The sequence below is a fragment of the Meles meles genome, chromosome 15, assembly GCF_922984935.1.
Source record: "Meles meles chromosome 15, mMelMel3.1 paternal haplotype, whole genome shotgun sequence".
Lineage (NCBI taxonomy): Eukaryota > Metazoa > Chordata > Mammalia > Carnivora > Mustelidae > Meles > Meles meles.
Window position 1 is genome coordinate 22,190,270 of NC_060080.1, and position 22,848 is coordinate 22,213,117.

The following is a 22,848-nucleotide window of genomic DNA, read 5'->3' on the forward strand; positions in this document are numbered from 1 at the left end:
TAGTGATAAAAAGAACTCTATTCTGTTGGATGATGGTGAGTTGTCAGTAATAGAAATTGGTAGCTTGGTATATTAGATCTTTGTTAAGGTTCTCGAGGCATTTTCTTGGAGGTGTACACATGGTTATTAACCCGAACTGAGATCCGGGGGTGGCGGTTTAGATGGTACATTTGAAACAAATGCTTTTCTTTAGTTGGCTGTGAGGGACCCCGCAGCTTTTTAAAAAGATTATTTATTTATTTATTTGAGAGAGAGATCACAAGTAGGCAGAGAGGTAGGCAGAGAGAGAGGGGGAAGTAGGCTCCCCGCTAAGCAGAGAGCCCGATGCCGGGCTCGATCCCTGGACCCTGAGATCATGACCTGAGCTGAAGGCAGAAGCTTAACCACCCAGCACCCCTCTCTCCCACCACAGCTTTGAAAGAACTGATGAGGAACGGCTTTGGGGGCTGGAGAGGGATGATGAATTTAAGGAAGTGAACATTGATAAAACTGAGTGATCTTTGTGTATTGCTAAGTTTACAAATGGTTCAAAGGCAGTCACCGTGGCTGCTTTGTGGGGGCCCTGTTTTAGTCTCTGGAGAGAGAACGTGTGCAAAAGACATAAAGGCTTACTAGCCAAAGGTACTCATTTCAGGCTTGGCATGGAGCCAGCACTCATGAACCACCACAGTACGGTTTGTGTGTGCTGGTTATGTTTCGGTCAGCCGGAGGAAAGATAAAAACATCTCCTGTTTACAGGACCATAAAGCTGGAGAAGAGCTCCTTTCTAAGCTCAGTGCTGTTCCTCGGCTTGTCGGATATAGCCCCAAACCCATGTCAGGAACTACAGTGGCTTTATCCGATCTAGAATGGTTCACTTTTGTCCTCTGCACCCTTCAGTAGGACTACTGGCTTTTACAGAACTTTTGCTTTATTACCTGCCCCACCCTCATCCAAAACCATACTGGTGTTTGAAGAGCTCTATCTTAGATGCATTTTATCTTAAGTTCATTGAATGAATTGTAATATACAAAGGATACAACGGTAGAGTCTTCTGTCTTTCTCTTCTTTCTTCCTTTTTATTTATTTTTCCCTTAAGAGAAATGACTGCAGTCATTACTGGGTTAGTGGAAATAGATTAATCCTCTATGTAGATTTTTCTGCAAGATAATGTAAGGAACTACTTAACTTTTTTCCTTGCAGAAAACATCAGAACCCAAACTGAATCTATACTATGGATTATATAGGTCTCTTGAATTGTTGTATGGCACAATAAGGGTTCATGCACCTCTCCCTCTGTCCTTTCTCCTGGAGGAGGTGAAAGGGAGACACGGTGTTACCGTGTTTCAGCACTCTTACTCTGCCTCCTCCTCCTTCCTCTTCCCCTCTCCCTCTTCCTCCTCTTCTTCCCGTCCCACAGAAAAGCTGATTGAAACTGGCTTAAAAGTGAATTCATCCGCTTACAGAAAAGATCAGAGGTGGGCTTCAGATGAGGCTTGGTCCAGTGGCTAAAATAAAGTAATTTAAGAACCTAGTTTCTTTCTTTCTTTTTTTTTTTTCTGCTCTGCCTTGCACTGTGTTGATTTTGTTCTTAGTCTTTATACCCACCCAGCAGCTCGGTCCCTTCTCTTGTCTTCACAGAGTTGTTCCTCTAGTTCAGACTTTATATTCTCCTACCACAGAAGGAAAGAATGTTTTTATTTCATGGAAATCTCAACTGATGTCTTCATTTATCTCGCTGGCTAGATGCCAGGTACACAGGAAATGTTGATAGGGCTAGGCAATCAGGACCCGTGGGGCTTGGAGTGGAGGTTCTTACTCAAAACTCACACCTGAGAATGGGGAGGAGTGGTTTCCCAAAGGAAATCTTTGTTACCAGAAGGAGATAAATGGATGTTGGACATCAAACAATAGATGTCTACTAAATCGGGATTTAGAACAATGACTTTATATGGACCTGGGGCTAGGAAGTAGAGTTTTTAGGGGAAGGGATAAAGACCCTGAAAGCTTCTACAACCCCATATATTGTATTTTGTGGATATCTTTTCATTTAGTTGGTGTTACTTTGCATTGCTCTCTTTTTCTCTCTTACAGCTGCTTGTGACTGGAGTAACGGAAACAGCTTGGGGTAGCCTCCTTCTTAGCTGACATCTCCCCTCATCATTTACACGCAAACTGTTATTAAGGCACTGGTGACTTTAAGACCACTGGCCCGGAAGGCCCAAGACTGGGGTTTTGACTAAGAGGAGGGGGATCTGGCAAGTCCACAAGTCTGGAATTCAGTCCAAAAGAGCTCAGCTAAGGTCGGAGAAGCAGTTGTATAATAAAAATCATTGTCGCCCAGAGGCCAAGTCTAGCTAGGGAAATCCTCAAGGGCAGGGGTCAGAGACCAGGTGCCAGAGCCTGCAGGTGTTTCTCTAGTTAAAAATAACTTGGTTGAAGCTCTTTGCTCTGTCTTGTTCCATACTGCCCATTCCTTTGGGTCTCCTTGTGATTACATAGTCGGAAAGAAATGAGAATTTACCCTAAGGTCTGGTCCCGGCTGAGGCAGGCAAAGAATTACTCTGTTGATTCAGGAGAATGGGTAGGACTCCTATGACGTTGTGACTCACCTATGGCTAAAAACCACTCAGTGCCACGAAGGGTCACTAAGCTTGAATGATCTTTTACTGTGATGTAAATCATTTGCTCCAAGCTCAAAATCTATGGTTGGAAGTCGGGATTTGTAACTCTCTAAGTTTAAAAGATTCCTGAAGACATTTTCTACTGAGAAACGAAACCTTAACAAAGTGTTTGCTTTAACTAAATGATTGCAGTTAATTTCTTGTAAAGAAACACAGAAGCACACATTAACTTAAAATAAGCTCACACTGTTGTTTCTTGTAGTACAGCCAGGAAAACCAGTAGCAAGCTGTCTCCTTCAAAATCACATCCCTGGATGATATTCGAGCAACCTGGACGATTTCAATACATCCCCAGGAAAAACAATTTGAATTAAGTTAGAAATCATATCTGCCAATTTTCTTTCTGCTATTGCGGTGTTGCCTTTTATCCTTAGAATCTGAGTAGCAAAGATTGAGAAGGTGTGTGGCATTAGTGACTCAGATAAATGGCAACATTCATTTCAGTGGTACAACTAATTTGGGCCTCAAAGGATTTTTTTTTTTTTTTTGTAATTGATGGGATCTTGGTGAGCTGGATGTGTGCTCAGCATAAAGGAATTTAAATTTATGTTCTTTAAAACACTTTGTTAGCCACACAAAAGGATTTTTTCATGCTTTGGGCTTATTAATCAAATTTGAGTCTAACACAGACATTTTATGCAAAATTAACTTCATATTATTATTCATACTTTTTTGATGAACAGGAGGTATAAAACTTGAACATTTTGGCTCCAAATAGATTTGATTTTATATTCAAAAGATAGCACCTTAAAGCTGTGAGGATATAGATAACATCTTATAGAGGAACTGGAATCAATTTAGTTATTATTCAAGTCTTCATCCTCCAAACTACTTTTGTTCAGTGATGTTTGTGTTCCCAGTCCTAGTCCTTTTATCCATGTCATAGAAAAGCTCCCATTCCTATTCTTGAAGTGGTTCTATCATTGAGAGAAGAAAGGCTAGTAAAGGTTCTGTGGAGGATACTTTCTCCCTTCTTTTCAACCCTATTGCATCTGAGGGGGTTTCCAAAATAGAAAGGAATCTGCTCTGCCTTCTCCATTTTAATAAACAAGAAAGGCTGAACAATGGGATGTGGCTTGAGATTCCTTCCCTCCCTACTCTCTCCAGCCTTTGTGTCTTATCATCTATCTATCCCCAGTTCCAAAGAAAGAAACAGAAATGCACTGGGTGACCTTCGGGACCTTATGTGAAGTGGCAGTTCAACATGACACGGGGCTGCATGCTGGTCACTTTTTAAGGAGAACTGAAAGGTGATGTTATGGTAACTTCTGATGGGCAAGAAGGGATACTGTAATTCTTTTTTTAAAGATTTAATTTTATTTATTTGACAGAGAGACAGCGAGAGAGGGAACACAAGCAGGGGGAGTGGGAGAGGGAAAAGCAGACTTCCTGCCGCGCAGGGAGCCTGATGTGGGGCTTGATCCCAGGACCCTGGGATCATGACCTGAGCTGAAGGCAGATGCTTAACGACTGAGCCACCCAGACGCCTGGGGATACTGCAATTTTTAAAATTGTCTGAATGGAACCAAGGGTATAGTTGTAGATATTTTTATATATTCTAGACGAAAAGTATGTTTACCTATGGAAGAAACTAAATAAGTAAAGTAAACCACTTCCAGTGATTCTGACGCCCTAGCACAAAATTGGGATGATAGGAAAATTTTCATGTAATGGGCCAGTGGTGAGTCATCCCTCTGTAGATATTCGGAAATTCCCCAGATCTCCTGTTTTTTGTTTGTTTGTTTGTTTGTTTTTTAAAATCTCCTCTGTTAATTGAAAGTTTTCCTTACCTAGCAACTGTAGGTAAGGCTGCCTATTGAATGGCATTTCAAAAATTTCAGATTTAAGTTTCCTTGTTTTGCATTTTTTTCTATTACAAACCTGTTGATTCTATCACTGGGAAAATCACGTGGTAAAGTGATCTTTCAGGCACTAAGGTTAATTGTGAATTTTGCTTAAGACATTACTTTTGTCCTTCTCAAGGATAGGTAATTGTCATGTTCTATGTTGACATACAATCAGGATCATTTTACCATTAGTAGCCGGGAGATTTTACTGACTGTAAGCCACAGAATGGACTACTGTATTTTATCCTTCAAGGCAATACAAAGTCCTTTTAGAAAGATCCTAGGTCACAAAAAGTTAATAAATAACAACAACAAAAATCAGGGAAGTTGGTTTTTCGTTGGGAGGCAGGTCAGAACCTTGGAGAGCTCTAAGAGTAAGCTGGGCGAGAAATCACAGCCAGAAGCCTCCTTGGTTGGCCCAAATAGATTAGATTTTTTGAGAAGATGCCAATTCCATTTTGCTTATGGTCAAGATATGTATGATTTAAGGTGACAAATCCCTTTCACTCTAAGCATGAGCTGTATATTTGTGGACTAACTGGTGACTTGGGGCTAATGTCTTAAACTAGAGAAAATGCATTTCTTCAGCACATCTTCTTGTCCTCCGGGTCATTTTATGAGTTTGGATTCCTCTTATCAGGGCTTCTGGTACTAAAACGAAGATGGTCACAAACAGAGCAGAAGAGCATAAGATTTCACTGAAGTGTTCACTGTGTACTAGATGAGATCCATTTTTCCAGTAGAATTTTTTTTTCTGATGACATCTTAGGTAAAACTTCAGTAAAACCAAAGCCAAAGCCAAGCCAAACCAAACCAAATAAAAAGAATGGCAGAGGTGTTCTGGTGAAAGCAGGATTTAAGAGGTCTGGAGTGCCTCTGCTCAGATTACACCTGACTCCCTCAGTAGCCACCGAACACAGGCAACAAATCACTGTGTATCACCAAAGTACATTTAATTGATTTGTCAGACACAGTTCCCAAGTCGATGTGAAGACTTGATCTAACTACTTCTAGGAATACCTTTATTAGCCCCTATTGATTCCAGAAATGGCCTTACACTGGTTGTCTCCTTACCTGTTCATTTCTATGTCAGAGATTGGCATCTTTCCAGTTAGCTTTTATGCTTCCCAGAAGTTTTCTCACTGACTTTTCAAAGACCATAATTAACAACAACTTCAAACATCATGGCAGTAATCTCAGACCTCAGACTCACTAGGGCCCTGCCTAGAAGGATAAAGATAATTGTTCAGAGTATTTGAAAATAAAGCCACTGAGGATTTGAAATGACCCTGTTTAATTTTTTGCCTTACCAGTATTTATTTCTGTGAGTGCCCTACGCATTTTAGTGGAACAGAACACAAGTGTGGTATGCTCTCCCCTTCCACACACTCCATTTTGTTCTTAAAACTTGAGTTTTCTCAAAAATAAAGTCCCACAGCATTAACTCCAAGTTCATTGTAAAGGATGTGATTGGGAGCGCTGGCTTGTCTTTTCTGCTAGCGGCATGACTGTGAACATGCAGAGGGTAGTTTTATGGAAGTGGGAGTAGACTTGCTCTGAGGAGTCCCAGTTAGCTTCTCTTAATTCAGCTTCCCTGTCACCTGCCCTTACATTTCATGTTATGTTAACTCTACTGTAAGAAGTTGCTCTATTTTAAGAAAGTATAAAGAAAGTTTAAAGTAATTTCATTTAAATTATTTTAGGCGATGTGTTAGAGGAATTCTAACGGACAGTGTGGATGTTCAGTTTTGATAATGCCTGGTCCTCTTACAGATAGTTCAGTTAGCAGATTCATTTTTATCTTTTGTATTCCCTAGATGAATTGACATTTAAAAAATTCACGCTGTCCAGCTACAGTTCTGTTAGAAGTGGAAAATGTCATCAGTGATTTCCTAAGACTTCCTTTCAGAGAAATGTAACACAAAAGAGTTTTGGTTGAGAGAAGCGTAATAGATTCCTACAACTGTTGCCATTGCATGATGGCATATTGCAGTAGCTTTCTGGAAATGTTCTGTGAGGTTTAGAATTCAAGAAACAGTTCAAAGTTGCTTAAAGCATATTTATTTAGGGTTAAGTGATGCAAGATTTGTTCCAGAAGGCTATGGAGCTGGGTAACTTTGAGTGATAAAAAGAGACCAATGAAGCCTGACTTTATAAAACATGTAAGTGGCAAGTGGAATTTCTTAAACTTTGAGATGGAAACAGTTCGGAATGAAATACTTGAAGTATGCTATTCTATTTTAAAAATGTATAGTTTTCCATTATGAAAGTATGTGCATGTGTTACGTATGTGCACATAGATAAATACATACGTCTGGATAACAATGCAATTAGAAAATGCAGAAAATCTAGAACATTAGGAAGAAGGAAAAGAGAACACTGGTAAACAGCTCCCAAACTGTAGACATCAGTTATGAACATTTCTTTTAGTAATTTTTTTTATGCATGTTTTTTGGGTATAGGAGGTTAGGAAGGAATGGGAATAATCGAAGTTAAGATCGTAATGTATATGCAGTTTTATATCTGTCTTCATTTAATATTTTGTCAGTATTTAATAGTATTTTCTATACTGTCTCCCAGTATTTGTAAACATACTGGCTGCGTAGTATTCCTTGAGTGACCATAACAGTTTTTCAACAATTTCTTTCTTATTATTAGGCATTTAGGTTATTTGCAGTTTTGTGACATTTTAAATTACATTTTTCTGCCTGTAGTGCTTTTTTCCCTCTTATTTTCGCTTTTTTCTTAGATTCTGAGAAATAGGACTTCTAAGGGGTTTTGAGAGTGAACATTTTTATGCTTCTTGAAAAATATAAACTGCTTATATCCGTTTTCACTCTCATGTATGAAAGTGTCCATTAAACTTCATTCTTCAAAAAAAAAAACAAAAAACTTCATTCTTCCTTCCCAGCATTAGCTGTCTGCTTGAGAAGTGAGGAGCTGGCCAAATCACGAGTCCCATGAGAGCAAGAGACGATGTGTGGGGCCAAGGCCCCATCTTGGAGTAAGTCAGGCTACTGAGTTCAAATTAACACCTGATTCAGGGGAGGCTAGTTGAACCATGGGAGCCAGGGTATGTAGCTTCAAAGAGTGGGGAGAAGGTGCAGAGTGAGCAAAGCTAGAGTTGATCTAGAATACCCAAGAAGGGTCAGATGTTGGCACCCTACACAGTCCCAGCATGGATCTTTCTGGGGGATAAGAGTAATCTACTTGGGGAGTGGGGGGGTGATCTAAAATAAGTTGTGAGGATGACTTACTTTTGTTCTTGATACTCTTTTATGCTGTTGGAAAAATGCTGTTTCTTTTACCATGTACATATTATTTTTTCAATGAAAAGTTAGTTTATGAAAAAGAAGAAACCAGAGAAATTAACATTTTTTCTTTGATTTTTGGTAAGGTTGCGTGCTTTTCACATACTTTAATCCATTTCAATTTCTATTTTTTTTAATATTTTATTTATTTGACAGAGAGAAATCACAACTAGGCAGAGTGGCAGGCAGAGAGAGAGGAGGAAGCAGGCTCCCTGCGGAGCAGAGAGCCCGATGTGGGGCTCAATCCCAGGACCCTGGGATCATGACCTGAGCCGAAGGCAGAGGCTTTAACCCACTGAGCCACCCAGGCGCCCCCATTTCAATTTCTGTTTTATCCGAATGCCAGACAGCGCAAAATTTTGTGGTATGAAGTGTCAAATAATTCCTTTTATCAAAGGAAAATTTTTGTTACAAGATTTGTTTCTCTTAAAGAAAATTTTTTTCCCCTTAGATTTCTTTTCTCTCTATTATTAGGCAGTGATGGGTCCAGGGCTCATTTGCTAATTTGCTTATTTTCCTCCTTTGTCTCCCCAAAGATGGGAACTCAGTACATTGTTTCCCAACTTCTTTCCTGGATTGATGTCCGTGTGTGTGTGTGTGTGTGTGTGTGTGTGTCTACGTTTGCCTCAGCATGGCTCAGAAGCCAGGTTTTCAGTAAGTGAGATGTGAACTGGGGTGAGCTGGGCCTCTGAAAATAGCATCCATCCCTATGTTTCTGACCTAAGGAAGCTGACAAGGAACTGAGGATTGGTTGGGCATGTTCGAGGCCGTGGCCTGATTGATTGGGGAGTAGCGTGTGTGGCGGAGTGCGTCGGTGAGAGAGAAATGTGGGAAGGTTGAGGATCCCGGACACAGGAGCTTCCCTCAAATCAGGCAGCCTCGGGCAGGCGAGCCACCATGGGGAGCCCCGAATTAATGCCAGGTGTGAGGTACGTCATGGCGGTGGCGAGGCAGGTGCCAGTTGTTTGGTTAGAAACTGATATTTCAGTGAATGGAAGAGAGGGTCAGCAGATTTATATTCTCTACTGTCACTTCCCCACCCGTGAGTATCAGAAGAACTCTTCAACGGCTCCAGTTACCCAGTCTTTAAAATGAGCTGACATGACACCTCCCTGAACTGTTTCGTCAGTGTTCAGTGAGAGTGAGGAAAGTTTCACGCTAGTAGTTAATTCTTTTACTTTTGTTTATTTACTTTTATTGGGTTTTATCACTTTCTTCTAATGTGTGTTTCATTCCTTCTTTTTTAAAATCTCTCTTTTTAAAGATTTTATCTATTTACGTGTCAGAGAGAGAGAGAGAGAGAGAGGGAGAGCACAAGCAGGGGGAGCAGCAGGCCCCCAGCTGAGCAGGGAGCCCCTTGTGGGACTCGATCCCAGGATCCTGGGATCATAACTTGAGCTGAAGGCAGACGCTTAACTGACTGAGCCACCCAGGTGCCCCATGAAATCTCTTTTCTATTCTCTTTTCTTTGGTAATATGTGTCCTGTGCTTACTCTTTGGGGCCATCTTCATTTCAGATTTCTTCTTTCATGCATGTCCAAAAAATAAGTAGAATAGGACTTAGTATATATAGAATAATATAGGTGTGTATATATTGTGTGTGTATATATGTATAGTAATACAGAGGGAAATGCTTCTTATTCTCTTTTTTCTCAAGAGGCCTCTTAATTTATACCTTGAGCTGTTCCATCCCCCGCCCCGCCCCCACTTTGTCGTGGCTTGCACACTTCCCTGAAGAAACTTTGGACATTTTTTCTGTCTCTACCCAAGAGAGTGGAAAGCTCCAGCATCTGCCTCGATAGACCATTTAAAAAATATGTCCTAGTCTTAGGACATGATCACAATCTTGTAATATCTTCTCTGTTCTCCCCTTCTAAACAAAGTGTCTCAAACCGCAAATTACGTAAGTGAAAGTGGTCATGTAGCAATAGTGGGGAGATTTTTATTTTGTTGAGTCTGTCTGTACATCCCCTGATGGTGATGCTTTTTGGCTAAGTCATTTCCCAGTGAAGCGTACACTGAATGGTAGAGGTCAAATGTAATTCCATGTACTGGAAGATTGTATTTTAATGGGAAGGGACTTGTTAGCATATCTTTATGCATTTAACAATTAGGCTGAATTACTTGAAATGAATTCACATTGGTAAGATATGTTTGCCAGCTTATATGCGTGTGTGTGTGTGTGTGTTTAACTGTGGGATATAGGTTAACTTGCCAAACAGGTAAAGAGAAATGATAGATTTAAAAAAGTACAAGTTGAGGCAACTAAACATTTTTTTTTTTTTTTTTTGGTCGTAGAACAGGGACTTGACCACTGACTAAGAAATGGAAGTTGTATATTTTTCCTGTTAATATTTAATGATGATCTCTGAAGGAAATGCATAGCAAGTTACATAATCATTTTGAGTTCTCTACTGTGTTATTGCATCTTTTTTTTTTTTTAAAGACTTTATTTATTTGAGAGAAAGAAATCAGGAGAGAGCGAGCAGGGGGAGGCACAGAGGAAGAGGGAGAAGCAGACTCCCCCTGAGCAGGGAGCCCGATGTGGGGCTCAGTCCCAGGACCCTGGGATCATGACCTGAGCTGAAGGCAGACGTTCAACAGACTGAGCCGCCGAGGCACCCTGTGTTGTTATATCCTATTGATAACTTTGTGGTCTCGAGTAGCTCAAAAGGAATTTTCAGAATCTTGAGGTCAAGAGATTGGCCAGTGAGGACTTTTGCACTCTTCTTATCAAACAAATTCATAGGTAGGACTGTCTTTCTTTCACTGTAAGATGCTCAAGAGCTATCTTTTTCCTCTGTTCATCAAATCTTTGTTTGAACATCTCTTAAAACCTGTCTATCTTGTACATAAGAGAGCATTTCGTGATTTCCCATTGTCATTTGGTGCCTAGAAATCAACCCACTTGGTAGATCAGAGTAATTGCTGTCCTTTGAAAGGATGCACTTTTTTTTCTTTTACCTTTTGTTTGTTTTCTTTTGATAGAAGACTTTTCTGGTGAGATTAGTTATGATATTAATGAATGTGATTATGTAAATGAATTTGTGATTATATAAATGAAATGTGTCAATGTTTGGAAGATCTGCATAACTCCGTGAATTGGTGTTTTCTAAAGTACCAAATGCATGATGGTACAAAATCATATAGTAAGTAGAAGATACATTTAAAGTGCAGGATCGGTGAATGGAATTTAATGTAAGAGTATGAAATGTTTATTAATATAGTTTCGGATTCCACATTGCAGCTAGCCTTTAAGAAACTTCCACTTGTTGGGGTGCCCGGGTGGCTCAGTGGGTTGGGCCTCTGTCTTTGACTCAGGTGGTGGTCTCAGGGTCCTGGGATCGGGCCCTGCATTGGGCTCTCTGCTCAGTGGGGAGCCTGCTTCCTCCTCTCTCTCTATGCCTGCCTCTCTGCCTACTTGTGATCTCTGTCTGTCGAATAAATAAATAAAATCTTTAAAAGAAAAAAAAAGAAACTTCCACTTGTTGAGTTTTGGTATAGTATCCAAGAAGAATATATCTAGAATTATTTGACAAGGCTATTAAAATACTTCTCTCTTTTTAAAGTACATATTTGAGTGAGGCTGGATTTTTTTTTCATATCCTTCAGCCAAAACAACATATTGCAACATTGAACGTAAAAGCAGATATAAGAACTCAGCTCTTTTATTAAACCAGACATTAAAGAGATTTGCAAGAATGTAAAACAATGCCATGCCCTATTTCTTTTGGAAATCCTAGTGAGTTCATTAAAAATGTTTTTATGTTAACATGTAGTAGGCTTGTTATTTAAAACAAATTAATAAATATTTTTAAAATTTCTTGGTTTTCATTTTTAATATAGTAAATTTAATCCCTATAATTTCTCTACACAGAAGCTCTTTGGTGTTCTCAATACTTCTTTTTTAAAGAGTGTGAGAGGTTTCCAAGACCAAAATGTGTAAGAACCTTTGGTGTAGTGCTTAAGCAGGGACTTGGAGCCAATTTGCTTAAGTTTGAAACTCAGCTTGATTGTTCAATATCTCTGAATGAGATACTGAACCACTTTTGCCTTGTCTATAAGGTGGTATAGTAATATACTTTATACGGTTGTGATACGGCCTAACTTGAATATATGAAAAGTTCTTAGAATTTGTATAGCATTTGGCAAGCTATATAATTATTAGCTGTTGAACATTGGTAGTGTAACATGTATTCTCTTTTCTTGTTGCTAAATTTCTAGTTTTCTAGAGATTGGGTGTTTTGGGGTATTAACATGGTCAGCTGTTATCAATAGAGTCCTATATCCACAGATGTCCTGTATCCACAACCTTTTCCAACCTTTTCCCTCCAAGTCAGTGGTTCTTTGCTGCACATTCAAATTATCCCAGGGGCTTTAATTTAAAACAAACACCCCAACACCCAATACCTCAAAGAGGGACCTCAGTTTAACCCATTTGAACAAAAATCAGAAGGTGGGGGGTAGGGCCCAAGGCTTAGTATTTTGAAGGCTCTCTAGGTGGTTCCATAGCAAAGACTGAGAACCACTGCTCTGGAGTCTGTCTCTCTTCCTGGAGGGTCTGCCTTTCCCTCTGTGTGCTCCAGTATTGGAGCTGATTTCTCTCTCCCGTCCTTTATACCATTGTGTCTGGGGGTATGGTGGGTGTTCTCCTTCCTCTTCGGTGCTGCTTCCAAGGAAACTGTCATTCCCTTTTCCTTAAAATTTTCTGCACATATGATTTAAGTGCATATAAATGATTCTTCCGAGCCAGGCACGCTTTTGGTGGCACTCCACACCTCGTCAGTCCCAGGTACAGACCACCTCTATTCCCTTGGTTGTAACCATCCTGTTCTCTGGCCACACCTCCCGTCTTTTCAGTTCATTCTTTCTAGTAGTTATCTGTAGTATGTTATCTCTTAAAGAGTTATCAAATCCATTAGTCTTTTTATTAAGCCAATAGCACTGGCGGTAGGATTAATGTTGACCTCATTGGAGGAGCAAACCTCACCGTAATGAGCGTCAGCCTGTCAGGCCTTTATTACTTTTGTCATTCTTACTCTATTCACCGTCCTTGAATTTGCAGCAGCCCTAGTTCAAGGTTATATATTTTCCCTATCAGTAAGCCTTTCCCTCGGTAGTAATAGCTAATGACCCACCAAACGCAGGACCACTCACCCCGCCACCTTTCACGAATTCTCACCTCCCTTACAAACTTGCTTGGCTTCTTCCTGACTTGACGTCCATGGTCCATGATTATAATCATTCTTTTGCAAACCCTCTAAGATCTTTGCCTCTCTTTCTTTTTGTTGTGCTCTTCTGGCAAAGTCCCAAGCTTTGTTAAATCCAAATTCCTCTCACTTCACGTTCGCACCCAGGCAGGGTAATTTATGCTAATTGGCCTCACTTAAAAACCATCCCTCTAACCTCAGTGGGGCTTTTAGTGCTATCTGGAATTCCTCCTGCGTTTCTCCAGTCCATTTATTCTGCTAAATGACTCTTCTAAATGACTGTTTCATACTTTCTTCTCCAACTTCCAATAGCCTTTCCTTCTTCCTGACTCCCATTTGATGACCTTCCTTTCTGTTTCAAGGAGAAAATAGAAGCTCTCTGGGGAGAACTGCCACACGTCCCGTCACCGCACGAAACAACCTGCCTGCGCTTATATTCATTCACTTGGTTTTTCCTCCCCTTCCTGTGGATGGGCTTTCTGTGCTCGTTTCTAAGGCCAGCCCTCTTGGAGATCCCATCCCTATCTACCTATTTGCTTTCTTTCCTCCTACTGTTCTGCTTCCCATCTCCACCTTATTCCCCTGCCCCCCTTCTCTACATGGACATCCCAGCAGACCACAAACATCTGAGCAAAACTTTCCCTTGACCCCACACTCCCCACTAGTTCCCAGTTTGAATTGTCTGCCCTAGCTGTGTGCACTTTCTACCCATCCTTTTTGAAACACCTGACAGTCATGTTCTACGTTACCAAAGAGCACCTGTTGAAGATGTGTCCCTGGGCCCAGGGGTCAGCTCTCAGGCTTCCTTACCTCACCTTGTTAACACCATTTCGCACAGCTGATCGCCTCTTTCTCCTTGAACCACTCCCCTCCCTAGGCTTCTCGGATGCATGGTGTATGGTCCTCAGCAGCATTTACTACCATCCACTGATCTGTTTCATTTTTGTTAGTTATCTTGGCCCACTAAAATATAAGCTCCTGGAGAGCAAGGGCTTGGCTTGTTTTCTTTACTGCCTAGAACAGTGGCTGTTGCCACTGTTCTATCAAATGCCACGCATTTGATAGTTATTGCTGAATGAATGAATGTGAGCTTCTCATTGACTGTTGACCAGATCTTCCCCCATTCCCAGCTCCTTTCTTGCTTGTAAGCTGTCATGGCCATTTCCTTCCTCTCTCTGAACCTCGCATTTCCTGATTTAGTTTCCCTCTTCTCTACTCCATTCTTATCATTTCCAGGCCAAACCATCACCAGTATGCTTTTCTTTCTGTGGGGCTGTAGTGTTTATCGAGTGTATATTTATATCTGATACTACAGGTGCAGGTGGTCTGGGGACCTGGGTTGAATGATGTTAGCATATAATGCTGGATGTATGTGCGGATTGAAAAAAATTAAAATTGTAAAAGAATAAGAAGGAAATTAAGTCTTCCAGGGCTAAAATGATGGTCTTCCAGGATATCGAGGTTTCTTGTCTTATTACTACACTGCTCTACACTTTACTGTTTCTGTGTCCCCATGATGGAATTCCACCTTGATTTTTCTGCCAGGATTCATAGAAGGCAGGAGAAGTCACCAAGCTCAAAAGACCCTTCTAACTTCACTTCTGAGTTTATTGCTAATCAAGAGTAATCTGTTCCTCTTAGATTTTCGTAACTCTTTTCCTCTTTGTTGCTGTGCTGATGTGATACTGGGTTTGCATGAAAATTCCTTTGTAACTGGCCTTTTATTTATGGCTTCCACAGAACCTCGCCTCCTGGAATCCTTCAAATCCTGAATGTCTGTTGCTTGTGGTGAAGGAACTCGTGCAGCAATATCACCAGTTCCAATGCAGCCGCCTCCGGGAGAGCTCCCGCCTCATGTTTGAGTACCAGACATTACTGGAAGAGCCACAGTATGGAGAGAACATGGAAATTTATGCTGGGAAGAAAAACAACTGGGTAAGGTTTTTTGGTTTTTTTTTTTTTTTTTTTTGAGGATGGAAAAAAAGGCACTTCATCTGTAATAATGTAATAATTCAGATGTTCTTTTACCATTTCCTTAGATAAATATGGTGTGGGTTGCCTGCATACGTGCTCATAATTTAGAGCTTGAAGGGACTTGAGTGTTCATCTGTTTCATTATGTTCCTCAAAAGGATCACCTGGAGAAGTTTGTAAAATCTGGAGTCTTCTGTCCTGAGCCCCAGATGTTCACGAGTCAGAGGGGAAGCCTCGGGGGCTGCCTGTATAACCAGGTCCCTTGGAGGTGCTGACGCAGGTCACACAGGCCACATATCTGAGACACTGCCGAGCGCCCCTTCCTTTTCGGTGTGGAATGTCTCTCCCAGTCAGATAAGAGAGGTCAGAAACTCTGAAGGTAGCTAGCTTATATGGAGCCTTTTATGATCTCTTTTGGAAATTTCTCGACTTTGTAGGATCTTTTAAAGACACGAGTCGGGTCATAGCTTTCCTCTGCCCAGAACTTACATATAACTCTCTTTTCCTCATGTGATGAAGCCAAAGTCCCCCCACTGGCATAGATAGGCCCTACTTGCTTCCCTTTGCCAGCGCCCTCCACCCATCATGGCTTCTCTACTTCGTCTCTTACCTCTCCTAGAAGTTTCCGACTTCGGCATACTAGCACGCGTGCTGGGCTGCAGGTGCTGGGGTCCCTGTGTAGCTTTCCCTTGTCGGGCATCTTTCCTCTAGATATTCTCATGGCTGGTACCCTTTCTTTCTAGTTTTCACTCATATGTTATATTCTCTGTGATGCCTGTGTTAACACCTCCCCTGCCTTTTTTTTTTAACAGTAGACTCCATGCTGGGCTTCCAGGGTGGGGCTGGAACTTGTGACCTGAGATCAAGACCTGAGTTGAGATCAAGAATCAGTCACTTAACCGACTGAGCCACCTAGGCGTCCCAACACCCCCAGTTTTCTTAAATAACTTCTTTGAGGTACAATTTACATACCATAAATTCCTGGGTTTTAAGTGTCCAGTTCGGTGATTTTTTTTTTAACACATTTGCCAAGTTGAGCCACCACCACCACAATCCATTTTGAGAATGATTCCATCACCCCGATGAGATCGCTCATGCTCGTTTATGGTTACTTCTCTTCCTACTCCAACCCAAGAGAAAGTAGTTAGGAACTACTAAACTACTTTCTCTCCGTGTAGATTTTTCTCATACTGTGGTGTCATTTAATGTGTGCTCTTCTGTGGCTGGCTTCGGTCACTAGGCAGAGTGTGTGTCAGCTTCGCCCGTGGTGTAGTGTGTGTCATACCACGTTTTGTTTATCCATTTACCTCACGATAGACGTTGGGGTTGTTTCTGCTTTTTGACGCTCATGAATAATGCTGCTACAGACATTCACATGCAAGTCTTTGTCACAACCCCCCCCCACACTTTTTAAAAAGATTTTATTTATTTGAGAGAGAGAGAACACAAGCAGTGGGGTGTGGGGGTGAGAAGGGCAGAGGAAGAGGGAGAAGCAGATTCCCCGCGGGGCAGGGAGCCTGATGTGGGGCTCGATCCCAGGATCCTGAGATCATGATCTGAGCCAAAGGCAGAGGCTTAACCCACTGAGCCACCCAGGCACCCTGCTTAACACCCCTTTTTAAAATTGTGTCCCCCACACCTCCACCTTTACTCTGCTCTATCTTTTTTTTTTGCATCTCTTTTTAACATACATATAATTAGCCTGTTGTATTAATATATAGTGCTGCATAAAGTAACCATTCCAGAATTCAGTGGCTTCAAACAACATCTATTATCATAGTTTTTGTTGGTCAGGAATCTGTATAGACCCTCTGCTTCTGGGTCCCCGATAAGCTGAACTCAAGGTATTGGCCAGGACTGCGTCACCTCAAGGCTCAGCTGGAGGCGGGTCCATTCTAAGTTCGTTCTTGTGGTTGTTGGTACCATTTAGTTCCCTGTGAGCCTTTGGATGGAGGGTCTTAGTTCAGTGCTGACTGTTGGCTGGGACTGCCCTCAGCTCCTTGTCTCTTCACAGACCCCCTCCACAGGGCGGCTCGCAAGATGGCGGCTGGCTTCCCCAGTGCAAGCAAGCGGGAGTGTGTAAGTAAGGCAGACGTCACAGTCTTTATAACCTAATCTTGGAAGTGACGTCTCATCACATTTTCTATGTTCTGCTTGTTAAGCCCAGTCCGTATGCAGGGGGGGATGTACATGAGAGGGTGAATACCAGGGGCCATCGGGAGCCACTTAGAAGCAGCCTACCTCCCTCATTTATTTGTTGTTTGTCTTTTCCCACTGGAATGTAAAATTTCAGGAAGGCAAGGATCTCTGCTCTGTTCACTCTTGTATCGGAAATACCTAGAGCAGTACCTGCCACGTTGTTCAGTTTCTATAAACATTATTGAATAAATGAATGAATAAACCTTAAATGAATGAATAACCTAGTTAATTTAATCATAGAGTAACTTTTGGGTTCCCTTCTCTGTCTTAACTCTTTCAGGTTTCACTTAGTCTTCCTTCTCTTAAGTTAAATATGCTTCCTCCCATTTTATTCTTCAGCCTTTTCTTTTTTTTTTCTCCTCAAACTGCAAAGTTTATTTTATACATAATTTCAGAATGCTAATAAAATAATGAAGTTTCCATTTTTTTTCAAAATTAGAGATGCCTGAATTTCTGATGACAGTTTTGCTTTATTAAAGCCTATTTTATTTTTTTATTTTATTATTATTTATTTTATTTTATTTTTTATTTTTTTATAAACATATAATGTATTTTTATCCCCAGGGGTACAGGTCTGTGAATCGCCAGGATTACACACTTTTCTTCAGCCTTTTCTTAGAGGACAGATTTCCTAAGGTCTTATACGGGATTAATGCCTTTGAATCAGTATGTCTAAAATTGATTGTTACAAATCATCTTGTTTGTTCAGTTCAAGGTTTTTTTAAAAAATTATTTTGTTTATTTTACTGTGGTAAAAGACACATAAAATTAAATTTACCACTTCCATTATTTCTGAGTATACAGTTCCATAGTGTTGAGTATCTTCACAGTGTTGTGCAATGTATCAGTAGAACTTTCCCATCTTGCAGATTTGAAACTCTGGACCCATGAAGTACCAATTTCCCTTCCTTCTGGCCCTTGGCAACTACCTTTTTACTTTCTGTTTCTGTCATTTTGAGTTTTTTAGATTCTTCCAGTAAATGGGATCATGCAACATTTGTCCTTTTGTGACTGGCTTATTTCATTTAGCATAACGCCTTTGAGGTTCAGACAGGTTGTAGTATGTGACAAATTTCATTCCTTTTTAAGATTGCGTAGTATTCCACTGGAAGTATATACACGTATTGTTTATCCATTTACCCACTGATGGACATACGAGTTGCTTCCATCTCTTGGCTGTTGTGAACAATGCTGCACTGTGTGAGGGTGTGCTAATACGTCTGCAGGATCCTTCTTTGAATTCTTTTGATTATATCCCCAAGAGTGGGATTGCTAGTTCATATCGCCAATGCTATTTTTAAGTTTTGAAAAACCTCTTTACTATTTTCCAAAATGGCCGCACCATTTTCAGTTTCCACCAACAGTGCAGAGTTTAAGGCTTTAATATTGATTTTGCATCTTGAATCTGTTCACATGGATAGTCAGGAAAACTTTGTTGAACTTAGTCTGTCCTCTTATCATAGCATTTTTCTTATTAAATAATCATCTTTGTTCTCCAAAAACAGATGTTAGGTTAATTTGTCATGACTTCTTGGTGAACCTGTGTTGTCTTTAGTGCTGATAGACTCATTTGGAAAATGGGAATCACTGTCAGAACTAATTGGTCTTTAGTTTTTAGGATTTTCCTTCCCACCCGATTCACCCTTTGAATATTAAGGCTGAATTTAAATACATCCAGTTTTGTGGCACATTTTCTGATCTAAAAGTTTTTAAATTATAGTTGACCCTTGAACCACATGGCGGTGAGGGCACCATTTCACCCCCTCTACCCCACCACGCAGTCAAAAATCCACGTATAACTTTGGACTTCTCCAGAGCTTAACTACTAATAGCCTACTGCTGACCAGAAGCCTCACTGCTAGTGTGAAAGGTCGATTAACACATATTTTGTATGTTATATGTATTATATACTCTTTTCTTACAGTAAAGAAAATGTTATTGAGAAAATCTTAAGGAAGAGAAAATACATTTATAGTCCTGTACTGTATTTATCGAAAAAAAAAAAAAAATCCTTATAAATGGACCCGTGCAGGGGCGCCTGGGTGGCTCAGTGGTTTAAGCCGCTGCCTTCGGCTCAGGTCATGATCTCAGGGTCCTGGGATCGAGTCCCACATCGGGCTCTCTGCTCGGCGGGGAGCCTGCTTCCCTCTCACTCTCTCTGCCTGCCTCTCTGCCTACTTATGATCTCTCTCTGTCAAATAAAAAAATAAATAAATAAATAAATGGACCCGTGCAGTTAAAACCTGTGTTATTCAAGGGTCAACCTTATTTTCATTGGCTCAGCTAATACTTGACTTGTAGTCCATCTAGATGTTGAAGTTTCAGTTCATTTAAGGCAGCTGGAGAGTTTAAATTTGTCTTGTTTTGAAAACTTTGTATTTAATGTGAACTGATTCTTCATTGAACTGATTCTTCATTCTTCACCTAAAAAGCCGACTATTGCTATACTTACCTCAGTTTATTTTGATTTGTTATTGAGTAATTTGTAAGCATTAAGGCAAATGGGTATGGATTCCTGGGAAGTAAAGAAACTGAGAATCCCATAACAAGGCAAGGTTAGAGGTCATGCTTCCAGGAGAGCTGGCCAGGAGGGCCTAGTAGAAGTGGGAGCCGAGACTACAGGCACTTCTGAAAAGATAGCTGTAGGAGTTAATCACTGGTCAAGGAACAGAGTATAAAGGTGTCTTGAGAGATGAAACGCATTCAAGTTTGGCAGACTGGTTCAAGAATGCATTAAAGGGCAGTCTGCTAATGGAATCCAAAACTAGACCAAGAACCTGGGCAATAAACACAGGGCCCTGGCAGAAAGCAAGGAACTTGATTTTGAGTTTTGAGCCAAGATTTTTTGAACCTGGGACGTATGAGTTTCCTTTTGCTGCTCTCTAAAAAACTACCACGAACTTGGTGGCTTAAAACTATGGATTTATTATTGTTACAGTTCTGGAGACCAGAAGTCTGCAGTGGGTCTCCTTGGGCTAAAATCAAGGTGTCAGCAAGGCCGTGCTTATTCTGGAGAATCTAGGTGAGACTGTTTCGGGGTACTTAAGAAATTGGCAGATGTGCTCTCAGAGGTATCTTTGAGAAACTGGAGAAGCAGAAAGATCTAGAAGACTGTAGAAAGTAGAAATGTTGTGGAGATTTTTAAAAAGAATTACACTCAGGTCTTTTATGTGGATGATTTGCAAACTTTTTTTTTTTTAAGATTTTATTTATTTATTTGACAGGGAGAGAGAGAGAGAGAGAGAGAGAACACACACACAAGCAGGGGGAGTGGCTGGCAGAAGGAGAGGGAGAAGCAGGCTGCCTGATGGATGTGGGGATCCATCAGGGACCCTGGTTTAAATAAGAATGCAGTAGTCAGTTGGAACCTCAGCTGGGTAACCAAGAAACAGTCATGGCCATTTAATTTTACCCTTTGAAGGAAGGTGGATGTCGTTGACTTAGATTATCTCATTTTCAATAAAGCATTCTGTCATTCTCCCTTAGGATTCCACTGACTGTAAGTTCCTTTCTTGGTTGTTTTGAATCTTTGGAAGAGCTACACCTAAAAGATTGCATGTAACTCTTATTAGCCATTAGGTGTCTTGTGGAATGTCACAGGGCTTTTCTTTTGACCCTGTTGTGTTTTTTTTGTTTTGTTTTGTTTTGTGGTTCACTGTTTTATGAGGACATTGAAAAGCATGCTTTTTAAATCTTCTGTAACAGGGAGTTTGAAAAGGTAGTTATTATGAAAGACTGCAGAATCTATTTAAAATTAATTTTATATTTTTATGCACTGGAATGCTGCAGCAACCCCCCCACCCCCCCAGGATGCAGTTTGGTAGGGCTAAGCCAGTGCTTGACTAATGTCCATTTATGGAAAGTGTCCTCTGCTAGTTTTGGGTAAAAAAGAGTAAGCCTCCCCCAAAAGGGGTTGCCTAAAAAAGTTTTGGGTAAAAAGTATACCAGTCACAGCTTTTGCTCTTGAGGATGTCGAAAATCCAGTTGAGGGGTGCCTGGGTGACTCAGTGAGTTAAAACCTCTGCCTTCGGCTCAGGTCATGATCTCAGGGTCCTGGGATTGAGCCCCACATCAGGCTCTCTGCTCAGCAGAGAGCCTGCTTCCCTTCCTCTCTCTCTGCCTGCCTCTCTGCCTACTTGTGGTCTCTTTCTCTCTGTCAAATAAATAAATAAAATCTTAAAAAAAAAAATCCGGTTGAGAAGACTCAATACGCATTTGTAAAAAAATGAAATAGCAGCGTTGGATAGATGGTCTGAAGTGGGAGTCCAGCCTGTAGAAGAATGTAGTAGACTCAGTCACCAAGGAATGAAGTGACTATGGAAATCTGTCCCCAGTGAACTAGACCTGGCCGAGGCCATAGGGGAAGGTGGACACAGCATGTTGGTGGAAGAGGGCAGGGGGCAATGGCCAGAGAACAACTTAGGGGCATGATGTGCACGGGGAGCAAGAATCGTAAACACACATATATGACTGGCTTACCTATCAATAAATCACCTCTCTTCTCTCTCTCTTTCTAAAGATTTTATTGATTTATTTAGAGAGTGTGCACGTGCGCATGTCGGAGTGGGGTAGGGGGAGAGGGGGAGAGAGAATCCTCAGGCAGACTACCTGCTGAGCGCTGAGGCTGATGTTTGGCTCAAAACCCTGAGATTGTGGTCTGAGCTGAAATCAAGAGCTGGACGCTCAACTGACTGAGCCACTCAGGCGCCCACATCTGTTATCTCTTATTAGAATATTGAAGCCTGAAGACTTTTTATATGAAATAAATGGATGTTTATGAATTAAAACATTAATATGCTCTCCAAATAAAACACTGTGAGATCAATATGTTCTTCCTGGCCTGAGTGTAAATCCATTTATTTTGGATCCGACTAGCCCATCTGATAAATACTCTTGGTGATGGTTCTGAGACTGTGCGCAATTATTTAATACCTTTGGATTACAAAATGCGGCATTCTTCTGAGAGGGTGATGACTGCTTGTCGTCAATGAAAATTTCTCTCTGCCAGATATTTTACATTCTTAACTTTCCACTTCTGTTCTAAAAGTGTGAGGCTCTTAAAAACCTGAGATGCCTCTTCCATGTTACTATCACCTGGCAAAAGGAAAATTTTAACAGCCATGGAGAAGAGGGAGAGGGCTCTGATCTCCTGTCAGCCGTCTAACAAGCCTGCTAACTTGAAATTCCCTCTATACCACCTCAAAGACACTCTTTTTTCCCCCAAACTTCCATTTGGAAGGTTTCAGCCAGTGTCCACTTGAAGGTACCTTTTTTTTTTTTTTTAAGATTTTATTTATTTATTTGACAGACAGAGGTCACAAGTAGACAGAGCAGCAGGCAAAGAGAGAGGAGGAAGCAAGCTCCCTGCCGAGCAGAGAGCCCGATGCGGGGCTCGATCCCAGGACCCTGAGATCATGACCTGAGCTGAAGGCAGAGGCTTAACCCACTGAGCCACCCAGGTGCCCCTGAAGGTACCATTTTTAAGAAAACCAGCAAACACCCTTTGTTCTTAGCCTTTATTTTTTTATGAAGTCATTTGTCTTATTGGCTTGTCCATCTCCTTGAATGAGTGGATGTTAGCTTTGAACATTGTATTCTTTATCTCTGGTGGTTTTATAATTTTTAGTAAGCACTGTTCTTTTTAA

General features: G+C 41.0%; 1 protein-coding gene across 1 annotated transcript in view; it reads left to right on the forward strand.

Moving 5' to 3' along the window:
* Positions 1-22,848, forward strand: part of BABAM2 (BRISC and BRCA1 A complex member 2) — a 409,960-nt gene that overhangs the window by 114,673 nt on the left and 272,439 nt on the right. Inside the window, exon 5 of the mRNA XM_045978616.1 lies at positions 14,772-14,966. Coding sequence (XP_045834572.1) covers positions 14,772-14,966 — 195 coding nt within the window. The remainder of the gene's footprint in view (positions 1-14,771; positions 14,967-22,848) is intronic.